The following is a 20,156-nucleotide window of genomic DNA, read 5'->3' as shown; positions in this document are numbered from 1 at the left end:
CAATGCTTACTTCCAACTGACAGCTAACTAAGTATTATAGCCATAACAGTAATAAGAATTAGCATTATGGAATTAAGTCTTTTACATATACTTACCATACTATATACTTTATATATTAGCAACTGTGTATAATTAGCTTATTCTCTTTTTCTTTTATTCTTTGACAGTACCAGAGTTTTGTTGTTATTGTTCTTGGTGGTAGTGGTGGTGAGGCTTGAACTCAGAGCCTGGCCACTCTACTTGAGCTTTTGTGCTCAAGATTAGTGTTCTACCCAGTTGTTTTTTGTTTTGTTTTGTTTTTTTCCCCTTGTCAGTTTTGGGGCTTGAACTCAGGGCTTGGGTGCTGTCCCTGACCCTCTTTGTGCTCAAGGGTAGTGCTCTAACACTTGATCCACAGCACCACTTCTGGCGTTTGAGTGGTTAATTTATGGAGATAAAGAGTCTCATGGGGACTTTTCTGCCCAGGCTGGCTTCAAACCACTATCTTAGATCCCAACCTCCTGAGTCGCTAGGATTATAGGTGTGAGCCACCGGCGCCCAGCCACTTCCAATTTTTTGGTTGTTAATTAGAGATAAAGAGTCTCACAGACGTTCCTGCTTGGGCTGCCCCAAACTGTGATCCTCAGGCCTCAGCCTCCTGAGTAGCTAGGATTACAAATGTGAGCCACCAGTACTACTCCACTTAACGGTACCAGAATTTTGAACTTGAGCCATGCTTCCAGCCTTGTTTGCTTTCAGTCTTTTTTTTTTTTTTTTGACAACGTCTTTTGTTTTTGCCTAAGACTGGCCCCAGACCACAAGACTCCTAATCTCTGCCTCTTCAGTAGCTACAGTTACAAGTGTGTACCACCATATCTAACTCATTCATTACTTACATAGAGTAGGTTCGCTGTAACTATCCAGCATTGGGTTAGAATGTCCGCTTAAGGGACTCTCTGATTCCTTTGTATTTGTTCTAGATTGTGAAAAAAATAATTAGGGCCACAATTTATATTTACCTTGATATATATTTGAATGTCTTCCATATGCAAAGTGATACAGGTAGTATTTGAATACATAAAATAAAGTCCCTCTACTCAAGTACTGTAAGGATCCACAGGAAAATAGATTTAACTGTATAGTATGCTTTGGTGGCTATTAGTTGTTTTTATAACTAGAACTTTCTAAGTTAAAATCTCTAATTTATATAACATATATTTATTCTCCATGTTTGTGCTGCAAGTATTTATAGGTGACTTACTGTTAAAACCTCTATAGCTAGTATGCAGAAATTGAAATAAATTTCCGTAAGAGGTATAAAGTTACATCTCTTGTTCACATAAGGAGAATGAGGTCACATTCTATGGGAAAATTTCAGAAAAGCATCATGAAGCACTACCTATGAGCTGTGTTTGAGGCAGTGTGGGGACTTTGGTGATGTCTTCTGGCAGGCCAGATGAAGGCTGAGTAGGTACAGGTATCTCCTGGTGCACTCAGGAGATAGAGGCTGTGGTTCTATGCAGGGACTGAATTGGAAGGCACATTTTGAAAGGAAGGCTTTTGCCTTCAATGGTAGCCTTCAATGTCTTTAGATAAGTACTGAGGGATGTGTGGAAGAGTTCCTTTTCACATGTATGTGGTGGTGACGATGGTCATTATGTTAGACTGATAGAGCTGTTTCACCTACTGAGTTCATGTGTTTATTGAATTCATGGTTTTATTTCTTTCAGGAAGTTCATGATTTATTAAAAGACTATGAGTTGAAGTATTGCTATGTTGACAGAAATAAACGAACGGGTAAGTTTCCAGTTTCATGCATCTAATTTCATTTTGGTTCTGTATAAGAGTCATAGAACAACAAGACAAACCCTTTGTCTTTTCATTATTAAGCCAATCTATAAAATTCATAGACATTAAATTACCTTAGTATTGTTCACATACTTTATTTTCTGAAGGTAATGTCAGTATCTTAAATTTTAACCATATACATTAAAATAACTATTAGTAGAGATGCACAATTTACTATGTAGCTAGGTGAGAACTTACAGTCCCCTGGCTTTTGCCTCTGTCCCACCTGAGACTTACACATTTTAATGATGAATATTCTAACATTGTGTTATATTGAATGTTCTTTCTAGGCTCTGTCTGCTTCAGTTTTAATAAGATATCACTGGACTTTGTGAATAGCCTATATGATATGACTGTTAGTTGGACAAATGGGGAAATTTGCTTTGTTTTACTTAGTATTCATTAAAAAATGTATTTTATTTGCCAAGAATGGAAAGTTTTTATTGAAACAGGACAGATTGATATTCCTTTATATAGTACCATAACTCACATAATAAACCATTTTTGACTTAAGAAATTAGTTAAAATTTTAAATTAAATTGTGCAAATGAATTCTATGTCAGGTTATAAGAGCAGTGTATTTTTTATTTTTGTGAGATTAAAACTACATTTGTGTGTACATGATATGTAAATGTTTACAAGCATCTTTTTAAGATAATAAGGAAACTGAAGGGTGATAAAACCAGTGTATACAGTCTACTACTGTTTTTTTTTTTTTTTGGTCATGGGGCCTGAATTCTGGGCCTGGGCACTGTCCCTCAGCTCTTCAGCTCAAGGCTAGGGCTTTACCACTTGAGCCACAGTGCCACTTCCGTCTTTTTCTGTTTATGTGGTGCTGAGGAATCGAACCCAGGGCCTTATGCATGCAAGGCAAGCACTCTACCACTGAGCCATCTTCCCAGCCCAAGTCTACTACTCCTGATTCCATTCTTACTCTCCTTCCTTCCCTCATGAATTTGGTGCCCACTTTCCAATCTGTATTATTTCAAGGTAATTGGTAGAGCTGTCCACAAATTCTTGTTCTTTTCCTTCTAGGCATGAGGTAAAATAATATTTACCTTATGCCCAGGAGTGGACATGTGATTTGCTTTGTGGTAAACAAAATTAGAGTGGAGAAGACATCTGTGCTTCTTAGAGAAACATCTCAGAGCTGGCCGGTGAGTGACTCATTTGTTACTCATTACTCACCTGTCTCTGGCTACAGTCACTGGGGAAGTACTGGAGTTTGAACTCAGTGACTTAAGCTTGCTATGCAGATGCTTAACTGCAGAGCCATACGCACAGCCCATCTTTGTGCTGGTTACTTTTGAGATAGGATCTTGCGTCCTGCCCATGCTTAAGCTTAGAGGAAAATACACCCATTTCATGCTTTCTGTGGTAGCTGGGATGGTAATCACATACTACCCAACTTGGCTTCTTTTGTTGAGATGAAGTCTTCTTCAACTTTTCTGTCCAGGCTGGCCTTGCACTGATATCCTCCCAATCTCATTGGGTTATACTGTAATCTTAGCTGCTCTAGAGGCCAAACTTCTTCCAGTCCAGGTCTTAGGCTGAAAGGAGCAAAAATCATCTTTCTTGCCTTGTCTTCAAACTATACATTTACTATGAAGAACAAGAAAACCTTGATTGTAATAGTATTGAAATTATGGGGCTGCTTTTGGTTTTATTTTCTTTTTGTTGTTACTGTTACTGTTTTTGCCATCGTATCTTGAGTAATACCTACCTGTTACTAAATCTGTACACAATTAATGGAATTTTTCCTGTGGGTTTTTTTTTTAACTTTATGTGAATGGTATTTGGTGTTTTATTTAGCAAGTTTCTTTTTTTTCTATTTAACTACCATTTAACTTTCATATCTTTCTATGTTGATACATACAACTCTTCAGCATTGTTTTAAACTACTACGTCAATCAATTGTGTGAATTTATCCCTTGAGGTAGGCATTTGGGTTTGTAACATTTCTAGTATTTCAGTGTTGTGAAACCTGTTTCTAATACATTATTTCTCCACAATTGAAGAATTTCAGTATTACAGGTAGTGATAAGAGGAGTATGAGTACAGACTTTAAGTCTCATAGAACCAGGAGTTCTGTTCCAGTTTTTCCCACCAGCTATGATAATACATTTCAACACCTGAAGCATCAAGAGGAATATTCAAAAGGTTTTGCCTTTGACAGTGAGTCAAATTACCTCCTGTTTTACCTACAAACTTAAAAGCAAAAAATAGACAAGATCAAACTGTTTCCTGGTAATCTAACCACATCTGAGAACAAAACCCAAAAATACTTATACAAATACAAAAATACAAATAATACAAACAAGGTTAAATTTACATATGGCATCCAGCAAAAACAAGTCATCAGACAAGTGCCAGGCATGGTAGTGCAAGCTTGTAACCCAAGTTTCTCAAGAGGCAGAAATCTAGAAGACTGGCATTTAACTTTTTAACTGGAAATTGAACTGGAATTTAAATTTCCAGACAAAAAAGTCAGTGAGATTCCATCTGAATAAACAAAACAGCAGTGACGTATGTCTGTAATCTCAGCTATAAGGGAGCATAATTAAAAGCATTATGATCCAAGCCCCACCCAGGATAAAACAAGAAATCTGTTTAAAAATTAACTAAAACATAAAAAGGTGGGTGGGGGAGGAGCTGGAGATGTGGCTCAAGTGGTAAAGCACCTGCCTAGCAAGCATGAGATTCTTAAGTTTGAAACCTAGTAGTTTCTCTGACTACTCCTCCCTGCCACCAAAAATCAGCCTTGGTAGGAAAGCAAGGAAAGACAACTCATAATGGAAAGAAATCCAATCAAATTGATCTAGAATTGATCCAGATAAATAAATGAAAATGGACATTAAACTAGTTTTAATAGCTATACTCCATACATACAAGAAGTTATAATGAAGGCTGAACATGTAAAATAGAAATAGAGATGTAAAGAACTATCAAAATCATACTTCTGGTGGTGAAGACTACCAGACTCTCTGAGGTGAAAAATACATTGGATAAGATTAATGCCAAAATAGACACTGCAGAATAATGTTAGTGAAATTAGAGATAATGAGATATCCAAAGTAAAACAGGGAAGACAGAGACTGTAAGACATAAATTTTGCTACATGGGAGAGCTTCAGGTGAAGGTGGAGAGGTGATACTGACTTTAAAGAATCAGTGATTGAAAAATTTCCAAATCTCATGAACTCCAAACCCAGAGACCAACAAAGTTCTACCAGCCCCAGCCATAAGAGCATGAAAAGAACTACAAGACACATTGTTAATTTATAACTAGAGATACAGAGAAAATCTTACAAACAGAAAATTAGTAGGAAGCACACCATGTGTATTGACAAAGATGATCATGGATTTCTTTGAAGCAATACAGATGAGAAGGCCACAGGCAACATCTTTTCTTACTAGAAGAAAAATAGTCTGAATTTTTTTTACACATTGGGAATACTTTTCAGAAATAAGGATGAAATAGACATGCTTTTAGTCATATAAATATTGAAAGAATATGTCATTATAAAGTGTGAATTATAAGATATATTTAGGTGGTTATGATGGGCCATGACTATAATCCCTCTCTGTTTGGGAGGCAGAGATCAGAGGATCACCATTCAAGGCCAATGTAGACCAAAAGTAAGACTCCATGCCAAGCAACAAGCCAGGGGTGGTGACGTATACCCATCATCTCAGCTACGTAGGAAGCACAAAAGGGATTGCAGTCCCCTTTGTGGACTCGTAGGGACGAAATTGTAGAGCACCTGCTTAGCAAGCACAAGGCCTTGAGACAATTAAGATAAAGATACATAATGTCAGCCAATAAGATAACACAACAGAAGAATTCATTAATGATGTTAATTAATATGTTCAGTGCATTTGATTTTAGTAGCTGAAGAAAGATAATTAATAACTAGTTTGTTCATTATGATAATGTCTGTAAAACATAATTAGCAGTTTTGTAAAAAATGATTAAGATAGTCAACTGTAGTCCTGTAATCCGAACTTTTCTATAGTAGATAGGGGGAAATAATTGACTGAAATAGGATACATTGGGGATAAATATTTACATTAAATTTTTCCCAGTAATAATTTATGACTATACTAATCAGTGATTTATACTAGTTGTGGATTACTTAAATTTCCCTAAGAAATAGTAATAGCCTTTATCCTAAATTCCCTTACAAACTTTTGTCTGTGAAATGACCTCAGCCACATCTCTGAGAGCCAACATGAGAAAAAAAAATGACAGCTTTAGAGAAAGTATGGTCTTGCAAATAAATGGAAGAAGTTATAGAAAGGAGAATGGCCTCTCTCTGCCTAAACTCCTGCCTAGAGATGGAAGTTTGTTTCATTTTGCAATTTAATTTCAGTCTTTATTTGGGTTGAGCAAATACAAATACACAGGACAGGAAAAAGAAGAGATTGTTAGCTTTTAACTCTTTTAGTTGATATGTAGACACACCTCTATTCATTCATCTAGTGCTTGCCATGTGCTTGCACTGGGGTAGTTGATGCTAATTCATGAGCTACATAGAGAGGTCACGCTGTAGTGTGGCTGCAGGTGGCTAAACAAATAAATTACAGTATAGGCCTATCCCTGTGACAGCTCAGCCATGTTCAAAGTTCATAGGTGTATGAAAACAAGGTATGATGAGCTCTAACTGAATAAATGACCAAGGAAGGCCACTGGGGACCATGAGGCAATCATCTCTGGGTGGATTTGAGAGTCAGGCAAATAGCTGAAATACTGAGGCAGAGGAATACATGTGGAGTGTATGTGGTTACTTAAAACAACGTGTTTCCAGGGAGTTGCAAATGCTTCAGTACTGTTGGGGAATTGTGAGTGGCAGTGAGGAGGGGCGGGCTAGAGCCCTCTAAGGCTGTCCTGTAGGGCACTCTGCCTGAGCTGGGGTGCCGCTGCACTGGGAATACCAGACATTTGCATCCAGAGTCATAGCGAGCACACAGTTCAGGCTTTGAGAGATTGCTGCTGTCATGATGGGAAAAGATTAAACATGAAGAGGGTGGACTTAAGATCACCCCTGCATGAGCCTGCCAGGAAGGATCCTAAGGAGAGTTCCTCCTGATAGGAGACAGTATGGGAGACAGTGCAAAGGAAGGACTGCTCCAACAGGCATGCAGAGCTAGGGAAGAGGAACAGTTACACACAACTCAAGCCTGAGCTGATGGATGTGTGGGCTGATAGAGGAACATGAGCAGTATGTAGAGCTGATGCTTAGCTTGTTTGTAAATAATAGAGAAATAGAGATAAGTGGTATGTTATGTCACTATCAGAAAAAAAATCAAAATAACTCCAGCCTTTTAAAAGTGATGTTGGAAGCCAAAGGATATCCTCGCACTAAGGATGGCAAAGCTATTTTTTACTCTGGTGTTGGAAGAACTAGCAGTGGTTTCCTTTGGCAATGGTATCCTTGAATTTAGAGACTGTGTTAGGTGAAAACGGGGTTTCTTTAGATGTTGGCATTGCACTCAGTTCAGTGCGAGCTTCACACTCAGAGCCATGTGGGCACAGAGACTGAGCAGACTGAGAGAGATGACAGGCAGAATTACCCAAGCTGTTTAAATTCTCCCTCCTCTTGTGCTTTACATATTTGCCATGTACAACGTTTTGTCAGGTTGCCATAATTGAATTTGGGTAAAGAAAATGTCATAATGTGGCAACTCCACTGAGCAGGAAGGCAGGAAATTTTAGAGAAACTACTTGTAATTGGTAGATTACCTTAGGTTATTACTTTTAATTTGATTGGGGTCTTTCAGATTTTCTTAGAAAACCTTTCTCTGTCTCTGTGTCTGTCTGTCTCCCTTCTAAAAGTGTATTCTTACATAACAGGTAAATTGATATGGCTAAAATTCAATTTTAACAGATATGAATATATATAATATTTTGTTGATTTTGATCTTTGTAATTATCATGGGTTTTTGCTTTTTGGGTTTTTAAAAATTAGCATCAGAGCCAGGTGCTAGTGGTTCACGCCTATAATCCTAGCTACTCAGCAGGCTGAGATCTGAGGATCATGGCTCAAAGCCATCCTGGGCAGAAAAGTCCATGAGACTCTTATCTCCAATAAACTATTCCGAAAAAGCCAGAATTGGAGCTGTGGCTCAAGTGGTAGAGTACTAGCCTTGAGCACAAAGAAGCTCAGGCTGAGTTCAAGCTCCAAGGCCGGCAAAAAATAAAAACAAAAACAAAAAATAGAAAATAATTAGCATCAATTAGTTCTACAAGGGGGTTTCATTTTGACTTGTTTATGGACTATTTGCATTTCTTTGACAATTGTGTATACATTTGCCCATTTATTGATTAGGTTGTTGACTCTTTGGGAGTAGAGTATTTTTAGCTCCTTTTATAATCCAGTTGTTATCCCCTGGTCAGATGTATGGACTTCTTCCCATTCTGTAAGCTGTCTTTCCACTTATTGTCTACTTCCTGTAGAAGCTTTTTAGGCTGATGTCATCCCATTTATCCTTCCTTGTTCCTGTTTTCTTGAAAATTTCTCAGGAAAATACTGCCTATGCCAATGTGTTCTAGCATTTTCCATATTCCTTTCTATAGTAGTTTCAAGGTTTCAAGTTTTACTTTGAAATCCTCGGTCTGCTTTGAAATTGATACTGATACTGGGTGATAGACAAGGATCTAGTTTCAGTCCTCTATGTGTGGTTATCAGAATTCTAAGCACCCTTTGTTGAAAAGGCTTTTCTCCCCCTGACATATACTTTGGGCTCATTGGTCAAAAATGAGATACCTGGCCGGGCGCTGGTGGCTCAACGCCTGTAATCCTAGCTACTCAGGAGGCTGAGATCTGAGGATCGCCGTTCAAAGCCAGCCCGGGCAGGAGAGACCGTGAGACTCCTGTCTCCAATAAACCACCAGAAAACCGGAAGTGGCGCTGTAGCTCAAGTGGTAGAGCACTCGCCTTGAGCTGAAGAGCTGAGGGACAGCGCCCAGGCCCAGAGTTCAAGCCCCACGACCAACCAAAAAAAAATGAGATACCTGTAGGTTTATGGATTTATTTCTGGATCATCTGACCTGTTCCATTGGTCTTAATATCAGTTTTTGTGCTGGTACCAGGATGTTTTTGTTACTGTGGCTCTGCAGTGTAATTTGGAATCTGCTATAGGATACTTCCAGTGGATTTTTTTTTTGTTTGTTTTGGCTATTTTTTTGGGGGGGAGTGTTTGGAATCTTTTATGATTCCATATGAATTTAAGGATTGATTTTTTTTACTTCTATGAAAAATGACATTGGGATTTTGGTAGGTAATGCATCATATCTATGGATCGTATCTGTTTTTGACATTATTGCCATTTTCACAGTATTGGGTCTACCAATCCATGAACATGGGAAGTCTTTTCTATCTTCTGTTGTCTTCTTCAGTTTCTCTCATCAAGGATTTATAATTTTTATTGCAGAGGGTTTCTACTTCATTGGTTGTTTATTCCTAGGTATTTTTTTAGGGTATTGTGAATGAAATTATTCTAAATAGGTTCCAACCCATCAATATACAGAGAAGCTACTGATTTTGGTATGTTGACTTTGTGTCCTGCTATATTGCTGGAGGTGTTTAACCAATCTAGGAGTTTTAGAGTGGAATCTTTAGAATTCTTTAGGTACAGGATCATATCATCTGTAAATGAGAATAATTAGAGGTCTTCTTTCCCTACTTGAGTCCCTTTTATTTCTTTCTCTTGCCTTATTGCTATGGCTAGGAATTTTAGTACTATATTCAGTAGGCATGGAGAAAGTAGACACACTTGTATCATTCTTGACTATAAGAGGAAATGATTTTATTTTTTCTCTATTTAGTATGATGTTGTCTTAGATAACCTTAATTGTGTTGAGGTATATTCCTTTTTCTCATTTCCTCAGAGCTTTTAACATAAAAAGATGTTGAATTTTGTAAAAGGATTAATTTGGTATTGGTTTTCTTTCTTTTCCCTCCCTCCCTCCCTCCCTCCCTCCCTCCCTTCCTCCCTTCCTTCCTTCCTTCCTTACGTTCTTTCCTTTTTTTTCTCTTTCTCTCCCTTTCTCTCTTTTTCTTTCTTTATGTGTATGTTGATACTGAGGCTTGATCTCAGGGCCTTGTACTCTTGCTTGGCTATTTTGTTTTTTAGGTCTGAGACCCAGGACTCAAACTCAGAACCGATGCTTTCACTCATTGGCTAATGCTCTACCAATTGAGCCATGCCTCCAACCCCAATTACTTGGCTTCTTTTACTCAAGACTGGCATTCTAGAACTTCCACTTCCATTTCCAGCTTCTTCCCAGTGAACTGGAGATAAAAAAAAATCTCTCCAATTTGTCTGCCTGGGCTGGCTTGAAATTGGTATCCTCAGCCTCCTAGGTAGCTAGGATTACAGGTGAGAGTACCAGCACCCAATTTCAAAAGTTTTTATGCATCAATTAAGATAAACAGATGATTGTGTTCTAGATCTTGTTTTGTGCTGTATTACACTGATTTTTATTTATTTATTTATTTTGTCAGTCATGGGGCTTGAACTCTGAGCCTGAAGACTGTCCCTCAGCTCTTCGCTCAAGGCTACTGCTCTACCACTTGAGCCACTGTGCCACTTCCAGTTTCCTGTGGTTTATTGGTTTATTGGAGATAAGAGTCTCATGGCCTTTCCTGCCCAGGCTGGCTTTGAACCACAATCATCAGATCTCAGCCTCCTGAGTAGCTAGGATTACAGGCATGAGCCACTAGCACCTGACTTGTATTACATATATTGAAACAACCTTCTATCACTGTAATGAAACCAGCTTCATGGTGTGTACTCATTTAGATGTGTTGTTGATTCAGTTGACAGGTATTTTATTGAGAACTTTTGTATTATATTCATCAAAGAGATTAATCTATAAAATTCTATTTCTTTAATATATCACTGTCTTGTTTAGAAATGAATCTATTACTGACTTCATAGGAAGAATTCTGTAGTGTTCATTTTCTGTCTAATGAAAGAATTTGAGGAGTATTCATGTCTGATAGAATTCAGCAATGAGTCTATTCAGTCCTGGGCTTTTCTTTCTAGGAGGTATTTTTTTAAATTATTGCTTCAATTTTATTATATAAAAGCATCCTCTGTTCAGTTTTTTTTTTTTTGGTTGGTCATGGGGCTTGAACTCTGGGCTTGGGGCTGTCCCTGCACTCTTCAGCTCAAAGCAAGTGCTCTAATGCTTGAGACACAGTGCCACTTCTGGTTTTCTAGTGGTTTTTTTTGGAGATAAGAGTCTCATGGACTTTCCTGCCCGGGCTGGCTTTAAACCACAATCCTCAGATCTCATCCTCCTGAGTAGCTAGGATTACAGGCATGAACAACCAGCACCTGGCTTCTTGGTTCCTTTTTGGTAGATCAAGTTCATCTAGAAATGCATCTATTTCTTCTAGATTGTCCTGTTGCCTTGAGTATATGTTTTCAAGGTACAGTATTCCCTCATGATCTTCTGGCTTTCTCTTGTTTGTTGTGATAGTCTCATTTTTTCCCCCTCTAGTTATATTTACTTGGGTCATTTCCCTCTTCCTTTTAGTCAGATTAGCTAAAGGTTTAATAATTTTACCTTTTTGAAGACCCAGCTTTCTGTTTCATTGACCTTTTCTGAATTTGGGACCTCGTGCTTGCTAGGCTGGTACTCCATCACTTAAGCTATACCTTTAGCCATGCATTTTGTCTAGATAGGATCATGCAGACCTTTATACTCTGGACTGTTTGTGAGTACAAAGTATTCAAATATGGTAATCCTTCTGTTTTCAGCCTCCCAAGTAGTTAGGATTAGAGATAGGGACCCTTGTGCCCACTGTTTTATTGATTCTTTGTATAATTTGTTTAGTCTCTTGTTTTCTGCCCTCTTATTTCTTTTCATTTTCTGATTTTGGATTTTATTAGTTCCTATTTTTCTAAGTGCTTGCTTGAAATACATCATTAGGCTATTTGAAATTTCTGTTATTTTGATGTAGGCATTCATACTATAAACTTTCCTCTTAGCTGTGTCATACAGGTTTTAGTAGGTTATATTTTCATTTTCATTGGATTCAATGAAATTTTGAATTTCCCTTCTTAATTTTTTCAGTGATTCACTGTTGATTTCATTCAACTGTATTGTTCAGTCTTCATATGTTTGATTGTTTTCTGTGGCTTCTTTTGCTATTGAGCTCTAGTTTTGCTCCATTATGATTTGATAGCATACAGAGAATTATTTAAATTTTCTTAGATTTGCTAAGGCTTGTTTTATGTCCTGAAATAGGTTCTGTTTTGGAGAGTGGTTCACGCACTCTAGAGAAGATAGACAATATGTATTGTGTAGTTGCTAGATGAAAGATTCTGTAGACATCTGCCAGATCCATTTGGTTTATGGCTTCATTTCAATCTGAGATTTCTTTGTTGATTTTTTGCTTGGATGAGCTATCTACTGGTGAGAGTTGGGTATTGAAGTCTCTTCATGTGTTGGAGTCTACATATGTCCTTAAGTCTAGTAGTGTTCGTTTAACAAAGTTGGTACATGTTAACTGATGTTTGGTATTTTTTTATTTCAGCGACTTTTTTTTATTATGCTTGATTTTTAACTCATACCTGCCAGTACATTAAGCCATAGTGCTAGCCCATAGTGAAGTGGATTTTTTTTGTTTTTGTAAAGTCTCCATAAAACTTCATATCAGAAGTTGTTAGGAGGAAAAAACAAATCTGCGTATGATTGGGAAAGATTGCCAAAAAACCTCTTAGAATATGGTAGGATCTTACAGTGGAACTTCTGATATGACTGTACTTTCTATTTGAGCAAATGGCCATGAAATTAATTCAATGGAGGTTTAACATTTAAAGAAGTGGTAAAAATAGAATAAAAAGTCATAATGCATTGAATCTTGCTGATCTATAACTGCATGATGATTTTGTTCAGGAAAACATGCCAGTGTCTGAATGTGCTGAGTTATGGACCTAAAGTGTTTTTCTTGCTGTCAGTTATAATAAAAAGAATTTGGCATTAAAGCACTATAATTTCTTGTATTGTATTCCAGCTTTTGTTACCTTACTGAATGGGGAACAAGCCCAGAATGCAATTCAGATGTTTCATCAATATTCTTTTCGAGGCAAAGACTTAATAGTCCAGCTCCAGCCTACAGATGCATTACTGTGTATTACCAACCTGCCCATTTCTTTTACGTTAGAAGAGTTTGAAGAACTTGTTCGTGCTTATGGAAATATCGAGAGATGTTTTCTGGTCTACAGTGAAATAACTGGCCATTCCAAAGGCTATGGCTTTGTGGAGTACATGAAAAAAGACTTTGCTGCAAAGGCTAGATTGGAACTGCTTGGCAAACAGCTGGGAGAATCCACACTCTTTGCACAGTGGATGGATGTTAATCTTTTGGCCTCAGAGCTCATTCATTCTAAGTGCCTTTGTATAGATAAACTCCCTAGCGACTACAGGGATTCAGAGGAGCTGTTGCAACTTTGTTCCAGTATCCATAAACCTATATTTTGCCAGGTAGGTATTTTTAAGAGATTATTAGAGCTATTTAAAAAATATTTGCATATGTGTCTATTCTACATGAATCCACAAGCTTAGCATTAGGTAGTAAATTGGACAATTTTATTCTCTGCTAGTGTATTATGAAGACTTAAGGTTCATAGGAAATTTTATATCACTTCCGGTTGATGATCCACACTAGTTATTATATGTACTTCAGTATGCCACAGCAAACGCAGCACTACTCATTCCAGCCATTCATCCAGCTTTTCACCCCTTAGACAAGGGGTGAAAGCTCACTTGCCACCCTCTTGGTGTCAGATATGGTGCCCAGTGTCAGAAATGCAGAGAATAGAAGGATACTGTATCTCAGGACTTCATAGTCTTATGGCAGAGAATGAGAGTAGGAAAAAATTGGCAAATTTCACATGGAGATGGGTATTGGAGAGAATAGGAAAATGTTATGAAGCTCAACAAGAATGTATCGTGTCTCCTGGAGTGAGACATTTAGAGAAATTCTGAAAACAACACTATAAAAGTTTTGAATCACATACTTATAGTAAGATTAACTATATCCAAATAAGCAGACATAACTATACTATGTGTGATGGTATAAAGTCCTGCCCTTACAGATTTTCACACAACTCCCTCTAGTTCTCCATTTCTTCTTTCCTCCTCTTTTTTTTAAAACCAGTTTCCCTACCACACTCTTTCTCTCTTGATTGCCTTTCTTCCCCGCTTTCTCCCTTTAATTGTACATTTGATGAATTCCTACTATTGCATTAGAAATTCTAGAGTTGGAATATGCATGTATGTGTGGAATGACTAGATCCAGGTGGTTAAGATTCATATTGTCCTGATAGTTATGGTGTGATAACCCTTTTAGCAGTTTAAAAAAATATACTATATTATTAACTATACACTATGTTATTAACTATAAGCAGCCAGGTTATGTGGTAGTTTCCTTGAATCATTCTTTCTGTGTAATTGGAATGTTATTTCTTTTGACCAACATCCCTCCAAACCCTACCCCTGACAACCATCCCAGCCACCATTGTACTCTGCTTCTAGGATGTGAGCCTTTTAAGTTCCACATGTGAGTGAGGTGATACAGTAATATGTATATTTAAAATTAATGTTACCATCTTCCCTCCAAAAATTGTATAAATTTAGAAATTTTGTGGCAAATGTTTTAAATCAAATCTCTGCCCAGTTACTAAAAGTTGGCTTGTAGCTATTCTTGAATACTAATTATTATATAGTGATATCATGCTGTAACCACCCATAATGCATTGTAGTTTTAGTTGAGGTCTTTAGAGCAAATGGGAAGGGATAACCATTTGTTATGTGTTGTATTTGAATATGAGTCCAAGAGCAAAAGGGATCATGTGGATTATGTATTTGACCTTTATACTGATGGAAAATGTTTGCTACACTATTTTTGAGTCACCTTACTATTTAGAGTTTGTTAAAATACTTCAAAGAAATGGAAAGTTAATTATATCGTAAGTCAAGCTATCATGTCTTTGAATTGCTTTTATGGAAACTGAAATATTCCTTTTTTTTTTTTTTTTTTGCTTGTTGTGGGGCTTGAACTCAGGGCTTGGGCACTGTACCTGAGCCTTTTTGTGCCCAAGGCTAGTGATCTAGCACTTGAGCCACGGGGCCCACTTCCAGCTTTTTCTGAGTAGAGAGTCTTATGGACTTTTCTGCCCAGGCTGGCTTTGAACTGCGATCCTCAGATCTCAGCCTCCTAAGTAACTAGGATTGCAGACATGAGACACCGGAGCCTGGCTAAAATACTCCTTTCTAAAACTACTGATGCATGATTTTGCGTGACTTCACCTTTTGAAAGACTTAAAAAGAACTAATTTATATGGGAGTTAAGGTTATCATAACAAAAGTGATAGTATTTTAAGGTTTCAAAGGATTATTAAAACAATACTAAGATGACAACTTCTGTCAAGAGAAATTCTTGGGACCAAAGAAGGGACAAAAGGCTTTTACAGCTCAGACTTTAAAATCTGATTTGGTTATGAACAGAGCAGAGCTGTCAGAGAAGCATTAGGAAGAGGTCAGTGTGATGTCTTTTTCTTTACATGATTGGAATGTTTTATGGAGAAACAGACAGTTGAAGACAGTTTTAAAAGAAACAAAAATATGAACAAAAAATGGAAATTTGGTCTAAGTTCAGCAAGAAAAGTAGGATGAAGTTAAGTTTCAAAAGTTAGAGGAAAAAAAAAAAGAAGGAAAGGGCTAGGAACTGATTTTTTTTTTTTTTTTTGTAAAATCAATGTATAAGATGCCAACCCACACAGAAGAGTTGTATGTCTTCTTAAAGACACGCTTTGCAGTATACACGTATGGAAGATAGCTCATATGTTTGTGAAACTTGAAGATATTGTAGTGTCTTATTGTTTTCTTCTCTTGGAGCCAGTGTTTACTGGATATTGACATCCCCTGGTACCCTCCTACAGATGTGGGACTAGTCCTGCAAGCACAATTTACTCAGAACTCAAGGTTGAGTATGGTATTTTAAGAAACCTGGGCACCATTTTCACTTTGGTACACTTGTGTAGATTCTGGGAATCTGCCTCAGATTTTGCAATACAAGTTGAATGTGTTTTCTCTCACCTGTCTACTTCTGATAATTCTTGTTTGTTTATTTTTGTTTGTTTGTGTTTGTTTTTGCTTTTTGTTTTTTGTTTGGTCGTGGGGACTTAACTCTGGGCCTGGCCTCTGTCCCTCAGCTCTTCAGCTCAAGGCTAGCACTCTACCACTTGAGCCACAGCGCCATTTCTGGCTTTTTCTGTTTATGTGGTGCTAGGAATCGAATCCATGCATGTAAGCACTCTACCACTGAGCCACCTTCTCAGCCCTGATAATTCTTGTTTTACATCAGTATGTGGGCCAGAAATTTTTCTCTGTCGTCCAATACAATTCATTCTCTGTAACTTGTACATTTTGTTTAAAAGAAAGTTTTAATTATTGAGTCCTCATGTTTTCTCATAAATCCCCAATCATACATATTTCTGATTGTGTAGGGAACTGTTATCATTTGGGAATTGACTGTTGAAATAAGTTATAAAAAAATTAGAATGAGACTCAATAGATCCTTTTCTATTTTCCTGACGATAGAGAAGGATCTATGGAGTCTGTCCAAGCATCCTATAGCCTTCTGTTTTCATGGAGAAAGAAAGCATTATGGTCATAACTATCAGGCTCAGATCTACTTGTTCTTGAACTTGGAAACAATTTGTTGTAACTAGTTGTCACTAGTGTTCTGAGTCACTTGCAGAATTTCCTTGTAATAACATATGTGGTGTCAGCTTGCCCAGGATGAAGGTAGTTACGTCGGTGGCTTTGCAGTGGTTGAGTATCACTCTGCAGAGCAGGCTGAGGAAGCCCAGCAAGTGGCAGATGGCATGACCGTCAGCGGGGGCAGAGTCCAGGTGTCCTTCTGTGCCCCAGGAGCGCCAGGGCGAAGCACCTTAGCAGCACTGATAGCGGCCCAGCGTGTGGTAAGTGCAATTTGGTCTGTTCCTTAAAGTTATAGGAAACTCCTAAGACTATCTTCATCTAGGCTTTCTATCTAAAGTCATGGATTATCCATTGAACCATTATTATATTTGAATTCATCCTCTCTGAAAATTGATGATGTCTTTGTAAGATCAAGCCAGAAGTTGTTACAGAGAAAGAAATCGTATTTAGTAAAAATGTATTCGTCTTGCGAAGTTCTGTGAAGGAAGTTTATTTGTTCAGTAAATGTTGGAGTTGCCCTTCTGCTGTGAGTTTTGAGTGTATTGTGCCTGTATTGGATGTTTTCAGAAATATTCCTAAGTATGAGTTAAGAAAGGCGTGTGTCTCCATTCAGCTCATACAGTGCTTCCCTCTTTATTATCACCGTCGACTTCTCCCTCTCCACGTCTCTGTCCTGAAGCCCCAAAGACGGGACTCTATGCAGAGGGCTTTTACCTCAGCCCTCAGCCATAGCAAATAACTTTTGACTTAATGAAGGGCGAGATACACTTTTGAAAAACTGGGGAAGACTTCATGAAGCAGGTGACACATTTGAGTGTGGCATTAAACAATGGCATATGTGGATGGGTAGAGGATAAGATTGCCAAATACAGATTTTTTTTCATGAGACACTCGTGTTAACAAATCATTCATTGTTTATCTGAACTCCCAGTTTAACTGAGCAGCCTGTATTTTGATTTGCTAAATCTGACAACTGTGAGGAGGGAGACTGCGTAGTGACTCAGTAAAGCAGACAGCTCGAGCAGTGGTCTGAGCTGGTTTATGTGCTTGTAAGCGATCAGCTTGGACAACTACTCAGAGATAAGTATGGGAAGGTGGGAGGTTGATGTCAGCAGGGGAGACTGGCATACCCAGGGAAATTAAACTGGATTTGATAAGAAATGGAGAGCTAATAAAATATATAAACAAGGCAAGCCATGGTGAGAGTAGTCCGAAACTGACTTGTAGATGAGGTACAGAGAGAGGAAGGTAGAGGATAGGGGATCAGACAGGACATGGCTGTTTGCCCTCACTTCCATCTCTACCCTCCTCCTTCTCTTCTCTCATCTCGCTTCTGATCCTACAGCCTGTCTTCTCTTAGCCGTCTCCTTACAACTTCTTTCACCATTCTATAATTCACTACTTTAGCCATGGTTCCCCATCAACTTCAGTTCCTCTGGCTAAGCTGTCTCTGTTGGATTGTGGAGTTTACAATTCTGAATCCATTCCAGTCACCACCTACTTCCAAAGTCAGGGCACTAACTTCTCATGGAGACAAATAAGCAAGTGGGTGTCAATGCCTAGGAATGGCATCTGTTGAGCGCTGGCCCAGCAACCTGCAGCTTGTCACTCGTCTGGTCTTTGGCATTTCCCACAGCAGTGTCTAAAATCTGCACCCTGTTCCTGCTTCTGTCCTTCTTTCTGTCACATGATCATGGGTTCTACTTTATAGAGACTGAAGGCTACATGTTAGATTCATTCAAGCAATTTTTCTTATTTCTGGCTTCCTTCTTTGATTAATACCATTCATTCCACAAGTACTTACTTGGTGCTGGCTTCATTCATAGTGAGAGCTGTCAGAATTCACTGCTGTTTATTAGAGATCCCTGCTCTCTTGCAGGAAGCAGAGCCTCTGTAACCAGAGTCCCAGGTCAGAGGTCTGTCTCTAGGGGTCTCACATCCCAGGTCCAGCCACTTAGCCCAATATGCCAAATAAGGAGACAAGCAGTGGTAAAGGAAAGTGATTAAGATGGCATGGGAACACAAAGTAAGCATTTCAGCCCATCTTTGGGGCACAGGCATGAGTTTTAGAAGAAGAATTGGGGGAGGGAAGAGAAGTCTGCTTAGTTAAGCAGCTCTGGGCAAAGGGTGACATGGTTGTTTATTGTCTTGGTTCTGCTTCTGAGAGGGAGCCCAGAGAGGAGCAATCTTGTTGACATGAAACCATCATTCCTGCTCCATAGTACAGCCTCATCATTAGAAGTGTTATAGGTGATGGTCCTCACTTGGGGAAGATGCCCTGCAAGTAGGAGGAGGAGGAGGAATACTATTTATAGGTATAAATTATTATTGAATCTGGGTTTTTTTTTTGATCAGTTATAAGTCCTAGAGACTTATATGTCTGCTTTTTGTACTATCTTGACTCTTTTCATCATTGCATACTATTTCATTAAATATAGATTTTTCTTGTTGTTATTGAGAGAGACTTCTCCAGATATTGTTCTTTACAACTATACAATCAGAATTTCTCAAAAAAGTTGAGTCCCATTCATTATTCTCATTTCTTACCCATTTCCTTGTCAGCCTAACTCATGCATTATAGTTTCTGCCTTTGCTACTAAAGTGACTATACTGTCATGGAGATTAGCGGAGATTTTTTAGTATTCATATCTAATGGGTATTCTTCAGTCTTGTTTTGGTGCCAGTCCTGGGGCTTGAAGTCAGGGTCTAGGCACTGTCCTTGAGCCCTTTTTTTTTGTTCAAAGCTTGTGTTCTGCCACTTGAGCCACAGCTCTACACGTAGCTTTTGGGTAACTAATTGGAGATAAGAGTCTCATAGACTTTCCTGCCCAGGGTAGCTTTGAATGGCAATCCTCAGATCTCAGCCTCCTGAGTAGCTAGGATTACAGGTGTGAGCCACTCATACCTGGCCTTCTTCAGTCTTTCATTATTTGATCTTGGTACTCTTAAGACTCTTCTATGGGGGTGGGGGGAGGATTGGGTGGGGGGGGGAGCGGAAAGGGCCGGGAAGAGATGGGAAGGGGAAACAAAGGAGCGGCAACAATGCTTGATAAGAAATGTCTCATTATCTTGCCCATGTAATTGTAACCCCTCTGTATGGTATTTTCACAATAAAAAAAAAAGGACTCTACTATGGTCATGTAGTAAATGCCTATCATCCCAGCACTTGGAAGGCAGACGTAGGAGGATCACCAGGGCTCACCACTGAAGAGAAAGGGGCAGAAGGATTACCATCCTGGGCTGCATAGCCAGTCCAGTCCAGCCTCAGCTAAAAGGGAGATACTGTCTCACTACAAAGTAAAATATGAAAAAAAAAAACATTCTCAACGTCCAGAGTACATTGTAGGCATCTATGGAAATCTTACAATGAAACCCTCTATGCAACAAATGAATATAAATAAAAATATGAAAACGACTACCATGAATTCTGCCACAGTGGTGGTGTTCTTCTGCTGCTTCTGTTTTTGCCCTAACTTGTTTCCTTCACCTAGCATAGTACCAGCAGGCTTCTGTATTTCCTCTTTCTCCTTCTTCCTCGCAGATGCTCTTCATTGTTCAGTTATTGCCTATTAATAGTAACTCACATG

General features: G+C 38.5%; 1 protein-coding gene across 2 annotated transcripts in view; it reads left to right on the top strand.

Moving 5' to 3' along the window:
* Raver2 (ribonucleoprotein, PTB binding 2) overlaps positions 1-20,156 on the top strand; it is a 68,954-nt gene that overhangs the window by 21,542 nt on the left and 27,256 nt on the right. For both annotated transcript variants that reach the window (XM_042683715.1, XM_042683713.1), the window contains exons 2-4: positions 1,710-1,776; positions 12,857-13,326; positions 16,638-16,829. In XM_042683715.1, coding sequence (XP_042539649.1) covers positions 1,710-1,776; positions 12,857-13,326; positions 16,638-16,829 — 729 coding nt within the window. The remainder of the gene's footprint in view (positions 1-1,709; positions 1,777-12,856; positions 13,327-16,637; positions 16,830-20,156) is intronic.

The sequence above is a fragment of the Dipodomys spectabilis genome, unplaced genomic scaffold, assembly GCF_019054845.1.
Source record: "Dipodomys spectabilis isolate Male_0828 unplaced genomic scaffold, ASM1905484v1 ptg000002l, whole genome shotgun sequence".
Taxonomy (NCBI): Eukaryota; Metazoa; Chordata; class Mammalia; order Rodentia; family Heteromyidae; genus Dipodomys; species Dipodomys spectabilis.
Note: the sequence above shows the minus strand (reverse complement) of the source record. Positions and strands in the feature narration are given on the sequence as shown.